General features: G+C 39.3%; 1 protein-coding gene across 2 annotated transcripts in view; it reads right to left on the reverse strand.

Annotated features, from left to right (window-relative positions):
- ZC3H14 (zinc finger CCCH-type containing 14) overlaps positions 1–10345 on the reverse strand; it is a 28285-nt gene extending 17940 nt beyond the window's left edge. The window contains exons 1-6 of one of the 2 annotated variants that reach the window (XM_085317571.1): positions 10224–10345; positions 9404–9446; positions 5742–5856; positions 2667–2707; positions 2226–2421; positions 1450–1870 (exon numbers count right to left, since the gene is read on the reverse strand). In XM_085317571.1, coding sequence (XP_085173697.1) covers positions 1450–1870; positions 2226–2421; positions 2667–2707; positions 5742–5856; positions 9404–9446; positions 10224–10259 — 852 coding nt within the window. In that variant the 5' untranslated portion in view covers positions 10260–10345. The remainder of the gene's footprint in view (positions 1–1449; positions 1871–2225; positions 2422–2666; positions 2708–5741; positions 5857–9403; positions 9447–10223) is intronic. The other variant, XM_085317572.1, reaches the window with a different exon arrangement.
- Between the last annotated feature and the right edge of the window lie 312 nt (positions 10346–10657).

Below are 10657 nucleotides of genomic sequence, written 5' to 3' on the forward strand. Positions count from 1 at the left end.
CTGCAGCAACTCTAGTTTCAGATTAGTGTAAGGATTAATATCTAGAAAGCTTACATCTTCCAAAGGATGCTAGAAGCTATGCAGAGCCAGACTGGTGCAGCTTAGGTAGTGCAACACCCGTTTTCTACCATTCTTCATGAAGATGGTAGCAACAAATGTAAAGGCTAGTTGCATGAAAGCACAGGAGAAGGAATGCACCTTGATACTTTCTCTCTGCAGAAACCTTCACTCAGCACTAAGCCACACAGGAGGTCAATAAGGTATTTGGACCTTACAGTTGCACACAGTATCCTTTAATCATTCCTTTGTCCTCCAAGAGGGAGGAATAAATACCATAAAGGATAGTTCTGGGCTACACTGATACAGAAGACATATATAGTAAAAAAACAAACAAACAAAACAATCCCACTAATATCTACAAAAATAAAAACCTTCCAAGACACAGGAACTTGTCTAAGAGAAGGCAGAATACACCAAAGGCCATAATTCTAAGAAACACTCCCAAAATAGCCCTGTTCTAGATACTATTAATGAAATAGTAATAAAAGAAAATTATCACAAGACCTTCCTCTAACATATGCCAAAGTGACTGTCATGTCTCAGTTGTTTATGTACAGCCTTAAACAAATCACTGTATTTTCACTCTCATTTCCTCATTTTTAAAAACAAAGATACCATCACGTATCTTTGTAAAACATTCTAAATTTCTGAATAAAAATCACTATCCTTTTTACAAAATTACCTAAATAGCGGCAAAGACAGAATTATGTAAGCAATAGCAAAGACAGATCCACCCAGAATAGAAGGTATATAAAACTTCCCTGTCATAGCAACATCAGCAGTCATAACAACCTTCATCCCTTTCACAAAAGGCTCTTAACTGATTCACATGGATAGTCTTAAAACTATCAGGTGGGACTATCAACCTGCCTCAATTATTCTAGCCTCTAAAGCAGGGCAGCAATCACTTTTGATTTTGCATTTGATTCCAAAGAGTTCAAATTCCACGAGTCTACATACTATAATAATAGTCCTAACAAGCAATATGATCAAGCTTTAGAGACTATGTTTAACACAGGTACATACAGCATTCAAAAAACCACAGATTTACAGAATTCATCACTCATGGAAGAACATGTAACTCCACAGAGAGCAAAATGATTACTTCTTATTCACCAAGAGCAACATGCCAATGTGCTAACTGGTTAGTCCAACTCAATATGGCATCAAGATGTAGATGGTAACTAACTTAAAGAGTCAGCAACCTGAAGTGTTAAACTACACAATCTGTTTTGATCAGTGAACCAAAGGGGTGAAATCCCAAACCTACTGGTATCAGTGACAGAAATCCTTTGATTCCTCTGAGGTCAAGATCTCACTTGAGAAGTACATACACCAATTCTGGTGTCTAGTAAGTGTGAAATATAGCAATGTTCAGATCATACTAACCTCACTGCCTACTTTATCACCACAAAGTTTGGAGGTAGATCTGTAACTCTCTGCTAAGCTGCCAAATGCTTCTGGATTGCACAGCTGGACTGTTTCCAAAGACCGGCAGTTCTGCCCATCTAACTGCCGGCTCCCCTGTAAGTTGCCCTGCTGTGACAATCTGTGCACATGCACATTCCCATCTGCACTCCTGCTAGCTGGTGGTCGATAAATTTCAGCAGTAGGACGAGAAGACCCGTAAGTTACAGTTACAATAGGTTTCTTCCGTGACAAAGGATTCTCCTGCACGTAGTTCAGGTCTTCATCAATTAGATCATCTGGTTCAGGTTTAATGTCAATTACAGCTTCAGAGGGTGATAATTCCCTTAAAGGTTTGACTGTAGACGTTAAGCGGGATGCAGAACCATCTTCACAAGACTGCCTGATAAAATAAGACATTATGAACTATTACCTAACTTGCAAATAAACTTCTGGAAAATAAAAAAACTTTCTTTTAAACAAAGCCAGCAGGGAGGAATCATGAAGATACTACTGTTTATACAAACCTAGCACACTTGACCTCTATTTTCAGTTTCATTAATTAATGTAAGCATATCTGCTGCTTAAAGACATGTAATGAAATTCCTGATTTCATGTTTTATGCAACAAATTGTAGCAATGTTTTACCCCTCAAAATCACTCTGATCTTTTCAAGTATACGTGCTCTTCAGAACAACTATCACAGTCACACAACCCTGAAGTCTGAATCCCCGTCAGTAAACAATCAGAAGCCTTACCGTGAAGTAGTATTTCTTTGTTCCTGTGAGCTAGTTGAAACTCTAGAGTCATTTCTTTCAGTCCGAGTGCTGGAAACTGCAAGAGGTGGCAAGATATCCTCGCGCCTCTTCTCATCACTCACACTTGAACTGGTTTTGCTAGGAGGAAGGTTGCTCTCAAAGATATTAGATTCTGAAGATTTTACGCTAGTTGTTTCTGTGGATACAGGTACCTTCTGGTTTACATCAAAGTATAGCAATAAAGTTTTTAAAATAAATTTAAGTAGAAAAAAAAAAGACATTGCCCAGTACAGAAAATACAACACATTGAAACTTATTTCAACTCAAAACATAAGCAAGAACCACTCAGAAATAAGATATTTTTTGAAACTCACTAGACCTGCAACACTACACAGAAGAGATGCATGTATCAACTTACACTCTTAAATCAGTCTTACTTACCAGTAGTCACAGATCGCAGCTTATCTAAAACACCATGGAGCCTGAAAGAAGGAAGGGATAGAGAACAATGAAAAAGAGAAGAAGGAAAAACAGAAGAATTGTAGTATCTTGCCAAAACATATCACATTTTTCTCCACATATAATAAGCATCTTGTTTATCTAAGACTTCAATTTCAATCAGTTGACACATATCCGAACTCAAAAGGAAGTGGTTTAAGTACCTCATTTCTAGCGAGTCAGCTTTAGATGTGCAGCTAAGGTAGTCATCACATGATCTACTTTTGGCATTTGGCTGATTTAGAGAACTAAAACCAACGTTAAGTCCTACAGTCAATGCGGCAACTTAAGTGCCTTTTAAAAGGCATGACTTAGAAAACCTCAGTTACAAGTCTAAAGTATACATGAGAATTTTACTTCATATATGAAGTATATACTGTACTGTATATACATATATACTGTATTTAGTTATAAAGTAAACAGTTAAAATAACTCTAAATTCAATCCTAACAAATTTACAATTCATAGCACATAATATACTCAGGAATAATAATGTATATGCACACAGAAAACATTTTTCAAGACATGCTGGTGAGCAAAAAAGCATTYCAGGAAGTAGCAAATTTGCTGTTTAACTGTGCAAAATGCACCAAGCTGAAGTACAGACTCTTGAAGAAAAATCAAACGACTAAGAACAATATTGTTTAAAAATCCACAAACATTATAGAGAAAAAAAAATGCACATTCTAGTTGAAATCCAACTGTAATTACAGGTATCTTCATAATTTAGACCAGACAGTACAAAAAGGTTGAGAAACAAAATCACATTCAAAAGTGCAAAAAGAAAGACTGTATGGGAATACTAAGAAGGCCTTCCAAATCTCCCTGTGAGTTTTCACTAGAACAGTCTTAAAAGTTTTGTCAGCTGAGCTCTGCCAATGTGACTGCTACATAACATTTTCCACACTGACCTAAGGAAATATGTGACCTGACACTTGGTTCAGAGTAAGAAGTGCAGGCCAGCCAGCAGGAGTATCAGGTCCAATGAGGTGGAACTTCTGCTAGAAGACCTAGAATTACCAGCTACAAAGACAAATCAAGGAAGGCAGACCTTGCTGATGACTTAGTTTAGCCACAGACCCAATGCCTAAAAATATTAAAATACTAGACTGCCTTTAAAAGAAGTAAAAACAAAGAAAACTCAACAATAACACTATATAACATTTTTTCAATCTGTCCTCTTACAGCCTACTGCACATGTCATCTAATCGTCTTGCCCATTGTTCTTTCAACTAATACCTACTTAATCGTCTGATAAAGCATCTGAAATTAAACTTGTATTTATTGACAGATGAGAATACTGAATTGAGAGATTAAAAGACTCATTACTTTGGGACTTTTAAAAGATGTCATCAAAATAAGCAAGCAATTTAACTGCTGTACATAACTGATATCTAGTTCTAAATGCAAAAAAACAAAAAAACAAAAAAACAAACAACCTTAATCTCCCTTCCCTGTTAAAATTTTTCCTTAGTTCTTTTTTTTCAATAGTTTGTTTTATCTATAAAGCTATAAAATCATTTTTTGCTACAGATCATTGTTTTACTTTTAGTGTGCATCAGGATTCAGTCAAAATCCTAGTATTAGAGTAACTTTATGAACTCGTTAAACCTCACTGATTTGTCTAACTGATTCTCAAAAATCATTGGGAGAAAGACAACTGCATGACTTATTGTTACAGCGAAAGTCAACAGTTTTTCTTAGGCAGTACACAGGAACAATAGAAGCCTGCATCCTTCAAAGAAAAAAGAAGAGGAGGGCTAATTGCATTTGTCAAAATATAAGAAAGGAGAACTCAAAGAAAAAAGTTTGAAAGCAGATTCAAGTTATCTCCATTTAAGTAACACTGTCACAGGAAAATCCATCAGCTTAAACAGATAACATAGTAAGTCATAAYAGCCAGAACTAGTTTTCACTTTTTGTCAACATTATGGTTTAACTAACACACTTACTCAACCTTTAAAATGTTTCTCTTCTGGTATTTAATTGCACAAAAGCTCCTTACCAACAAAAGGGGAACCTGGCTAACCATGTAGGAGAAATGTTAGAAGTGAACATAATCACTAAGTATAAAAATTACAAAGGAATCAAACTGAAAAGCAGGAAAAATGTAATATACTGTCTTATCTATACAAATCAAAATAATGTTCCTTAAAACTGTCTTAGGTTAAAGACTCAGAAATAAGGTTAACTTGAAAAAAAAATATACAACTGCGCATGCCAAAAAAACTCTGGGGTGACACAGTATCTGTTTGAATATTCTGTTTAAATACTTTAAAAACTAGAGTTAATTAAAGGTTAATAATATAAGCCAAATTCAGTATTAGAAAATGCCTGAAAAATATTGTAATTGCTAAATCTCTCATGCAGCACAGCATAGATTAATCCTCCACTGTCAGAAATTTGGAAAAGAATTCATCTATTGATAATTTTTCCTCCTCACAATAATTCTGGGGTTCTAGTCTTGTTTTGTGCAGTGGGATGGTGGTGATAAATAAACAGCCTGAGTCGTGGGAATACCTAAGCATTTGGTACTAAGCCTTGTTAAAGACAGGTATACAGAATTAGATCTACTGATCATCAGTCCTGATATAGTAATTCCCATGTACAATAGCAGTCTGAAGCACTACTAGCAAGAAAGCAAGCAAGCTTTTTTTAAAGAACTACTTTACATTTGACCGCTGTGAATTCTTGCACTCACAGTGGGCTTTGCAAAAATAATTTTTTAAAGTCAACACAGGGCCCTGTTACCTGAGTATGTCACAAAAATTCAACTGGACCTATGAGCAAAACCAAAATATAAGCCCTCCAAACCTTTGTCACTTAATTACCACTGCAATGGCTTAACTACTGAAAAACATTACAGTAATTTATTTATTTGAGTTGCATAGTAAAAAGTTTTGATTAATGTAAATAACACAATGAAAGGAAAAGTAACTTCTTACATTCTCAAGTTTCATTTATAGAAAACAGTCCTGATTATTGGTAGTAAGTGTGACAAGTAGCTCACAAACATACCATACAGTAAATCTGACAGTATTGTTTCCAAGGAAAAGGGAAAGGTCCTCTGTCATCTGCTCCTGACTCTTCTTATTGGCCACCATAACCATAATATAATCGGGGAGCTCTTCATCTAATAGAAGGAGAAAAAATAGCCCTTTGTATTACTTTTGAAAGGCTCACTAAAATATGTTATTTTAAAGTATAATAAAAGACATAGCAAATAGAACCTCAAACAAGTCATCAGCTTCTTTTTTTTCAGTTTTACTATAAAGACTGTAGACAGTCTTAGATAAAGAAATGACCAAGTTTTCCATTTTCTCTGAGGATCAATACAAGTATGAGTAAGGAAGCACAGACGGAAGGTAAGATCAAAGTCTTTAAAACACAAGTAAATAAAACCTCAAAAAAGACAGCCAATATAGAAGAAAGCCACTCCTCTGTTGCTTTTCTTTAATGTTCACAACAGTCCACAATTTTCATTACTTCAAGTTTTGTCAGATATAGTGCCCCCTCTCTGAAATTTCCACTTGTTACAAAGACCAAGCAGATAAATCTTACTTTCTGATTTGTGCTTTGAACAAATCAAATTTGTACTAACTCCCTGATTTTCTATCTATGAAAAAAAAAAAAAAAAAAAAAAAAAAAAAAAAAAAAAAAAAAAAAAAAAAAAATAATAATTTCCTATATACAATTTCATACAGAGTGAAGAATCTGCTCCCATTAAAGGACTGTTCACACTAGCTATGCCTACCAATAAGAATAGATATTCAGGTGCTGAAATAATTTCCTATATACAATTTCATACAGAGTGAAGAATCTGCTCCCATTAAAGGACTGTTCACACTAGCTATGCCTACCAATAAGAATAGATATTCAGGTGCTGAGAATCTGACATCCACGAGTTAAGGGTTTGGAGAAGTTGGTATTCAAGCTTTTTATTCTGAACTAGCTTTGGTCTACTCCAGAAGATTGGACACCCATTTACGGTAGCATTAGGCACGCTCCTTCAGCACCTCTTTCAAATTAGTCTAATCAAACAACTCATAGTCTCCAACACCATTCTATGACATGAACCAAAGAACAGTAAGTGAAGATAGTTGGAAAATACACTCTGAAAAGTGAATGTGAACTAAAGTACTAACATAGCTGCACTCAGTCCTAATCAAGTCTGCATACAATATTAAAAAGACCTAAAAAAATGAAAAATCTCAAATAGAAATCAAAGGAATTCTATTTCTTCTTATCTACATATACTACAATCACTTGTACTCTAAACTACAAAAATGACATACATACGTTCTACTTGCATTTCACTACCACTACTCAGTATTCTAGTCCGAGTGTTCCAAAGGCTACCGTTAAATACTAGTTTTTCTTTGGTGGTACTTTCATGTTAACTCTAAACTTCAAAAGATGCATAGAATCTGCTTTACAGATCAAGGAACATATGACATTAAAACTTTTGGCCAGTTTGGTTTTAAACTTGATCAGCTCCTCGGTCTGTTTCAATATATGATATAAAGCAAAGAAAACGATATTTTAAAAATAACTTTGCAGAATTACTTGCAACAGCACAACAGGAGGAAGAAAAACAGAAAAAAACTGCTTCTCTCTGTGACTGTGCTGGTTTATGCTTACTTAATTTGCATGCAAAACCGCAGCCTCTGATAATTTTGATAATTTATGAATATCTTACTTCACTTTGTTTTACAGATGTGATTTTTTCCTTCTTAAATCCTACAGAACAAATGATTTTCAACGTGTCTTTATCTAAAAGACTTTTTGAAATTAAAGTACCAGCAGTTACAGAACGACATAAAAGCGTAAATTCAGGAAATGTGGTTCTAGCTCACAGTAGCTAGAATGAGGGAGAAGCGATTTTACTAGTTTCCTAAAAGAAGAAACACAGAGTACCTGAAATACATTAATTGGAAAGTTGCCCCAAATAGTCAAGAAAAGAAAGTAGAAAAATGACAAAAATTTGGAAAAAGTGGTTAAAAGAGAGAGTCATATTTGGAGATAAAAAAATACAGAGAAATGTAAAGAAGTGCAAAAGCTGACTAAGAAAATGTAGACATTGTATGATGATCTTGGGAACTGCCTTCCAAATACAGGAAATACAAAGAAGCAGGAAGTAGCCATAGCTGGAATTAGAGATTACAAGTATTATTTTTACTAGCATCTTGGTATTAAGAGATAATATTTTCAGAAATGCAGGAAAAAGCAGAAAAAGAATCAAGGACTGAGAAATAGGAACCTGGAATGGTAGTAACAAAAACCTCAAAAATGAATAATTGAAAAAGACAACAATGTGACCAACTGAGATGGTGACAAAGATGACCTTGCAATGAAAAAACTGTAAACTCAGTTCCCTGGGAACTACTGAGTTCAGAATGTCAACTCACTGGTAACCCCCTTTTATAATATATTTTGACTGCATAAATAGACTGGTTAATTTTAAATAGAAATTAAGATGGATTCAAGACAAAGCTACAAACTTTGAGCTTGGTCCTGCAAGCATGGGATTTCTGCACTCAAGTAGGCATCTAACCTCCTTTCATTCATCTGAATCCCCAGGAATATCACATAAAACAACAAGACAGCCGCAGGATTCAGGTAGTCTGCTTCTGACAGAACACTGCTAAATGAACAACTTTTACTGCTGTAAATCAAATAGTTGCTCTTAAGTGCAATATCCATTTCATCCTGGATTCAGGGAAAAAAGGGGCATTACAAACTGCTCATATCTGTCTCCTTACACTCAAAACAAAATTTCACCCTGCCTCTGAGATTTAGTTACGTATGTTTCATCAACATTAGCTCAAGGTAGCTCTTAGTTTTCCCTTTATCCAACCAAGTATTTGCATTTTGCAGATTTATTCTATGTAATGTTTCTGACGTGACCTTTCCAACTCTTTGGTTAAACTAATGTAATTAAGCTGTCTTTCCGTCTAACTTTAACATTCTTTTTCCTAATTTTGACAAACATCTTAACTGAAATTCAAAATGCAGTTGAAAAGATCTCTCTTCAGAGAAAAGACTGACTCTCTCTCAAAGTGCTCACATGTAACTGCTGTTATACCTGCAAGCATATTCCTTTATCTAATGTTTTTCCTGAGCGTCAAAGAACCTTCCTTAAAGGGGCACAAAGCCACTTCACTATTTGTTTTTCTTTCAATTCCCTTGCTACCATTTTTCCTTGAAAGAGGCGGCTGTGGACRTCCTTAGTTATTTTCCTTCAGTCCCTTCATTCATTAATGTCCATGTACTATCTATGTACTATGCCTGAGGCAGGTGCCAAGCTCTTCCCTTCTAGCGTACCCCCTCGGCCCCAGGCTCCGCAGCTCCCGCAGGCCCGAACGCGATGGAGTGGCTGCGCTGGCGCACGCCTGAAGCCGCCACCGATGTGGGGGGCAAGGGGCGACACGGCACACCGCTAACGAGGGCAACGCATGTACTTTAACTTAGACTGTACTTGTTTTGTGGAGAAAAAGTCTTTTTTCTTTCATATTAGTCCAGCATGTCAGAAAATTCATCGCACGCTTAACCTTTTTTATGCAGCAACACAATTAATAATAAATGAATACGCTGATCCAAATAATGGCATTAACCGGCTACTAGTTTTCTATCTATATAATGTACCTACAGAAAATTGCTAAGTACATGAGAAAACTTACCTACATAAGCCCCCAGCTCCTGCAACTTTCCTTTTATAGCACCCTAAAAAATAATCAAATAGCATTTAAACGACAGAGCAACAAAGCACTCCTAACTGCAAAACTGTGGGAAGCTCATTTAGTAAAGTTTTTCTTGTTAATTCTTTGAAAGTGTTGGTTTAACAGAGATTATTTTTCTTATTCACCATTGTTTGTGGTGCAAAGGTTGTAACAGAGAGGGACTGGCAGCCGAACAGTGAGAACTGGCAGCAATCTCACAGGATCTGCCATATCTCCTACACGTCAGCTCCCAGAGCCACCAGACGCCTTGCAAGTCCCAGATACTTCAAGCGGGCACCATCTGGGCTCATGCAGTGCAAAGGWAACAAACCCTGGATGTTTTGATGAAGGTGTTTCCTGGCTGAGCGTGAAAAACCTGGCAGGAGTTCGCGCCGGCGGCTGCGGGGTGGAAGCAGCTGATGGTGCGAACACCTGCCGGCGGAAGGAGGCTTCCAGCGCACGGCCCAGCGGCGGTGCCCCTCGGCCTCCAGGCCCGCGGCCCGGGCGGGGGAGAGGCCGCCTGCGCCGGGCCCCGACTCCATCTCCCCAAACTGCTGCTTTCCTGCTGCTGCCCCCTCCCCCGCCGCCCGCCCGCCGCGGCGAGGAGCCGCCCCGTAACCGCGGCCCGGCCGGGCTGGCCCCGCCGCGTCCTTCCGCCTGGGAGGCCGAGAGCGGCGAGGGCTCGGCGGTGGCGGCGCCGCGCCGCCGCGGCCGCACGCGAGCGGGGCTCGGGGCAGGCGCCGCCGGCCGAGGGGGAGCGAGCCGGCCGCTCCTCTCTCACCCGGATCTTGCGGCTGATCTCGGTGCCGATCTCCATAGCCGCGCCGTGGCCTCCCAGCGCCGCTCCCGCAGCAGGCCGCGCCGCGCCGCCTCCGAGGGCCGCGCCGCAGAGCGCCGGCCTCCGCCTGCGGCGCCCCCTGCCGGGCAGCCGCGGCGCCCCCTGCCCGCCCCGCCCCGTCCGCGGCCTCGGGAGCCGTGGGGGCGGCATCGCCCTCCCGCGGGCACCGCGGCCGGGTGCGCGCTGCCCCCGCAGCGGCCGGGGGGCTCTTCCCCGGGGAGGGGGCGCAGGCGGCCGAGAGCAAGGCGAGGGGCTGGGTGCGGAGCAGTAAAACGCATCCTGGCACACAAACGGGCACAAAACCACCCCCAGAAGGTGCCTGCGCCCTTCGTAAGCTCCCCTCGGCAGCCCTCGTGCCCTCTCCACGTCCCTCGTCA

Source organism: Rhea americana, unplaced genomic scaffold, assembly GCF_003343005.1.
Source record: "Rhea americana isolate MKP2758 unplaced genomic scaffold, rheAme1 scaffold_5, whole genome shotgun sequence".
Lineage (NCBI taxonomy): Eukaryota > Metazoa > Chordata > Aves > Rheiformes > Rheidae > Rhea > Rhea americana.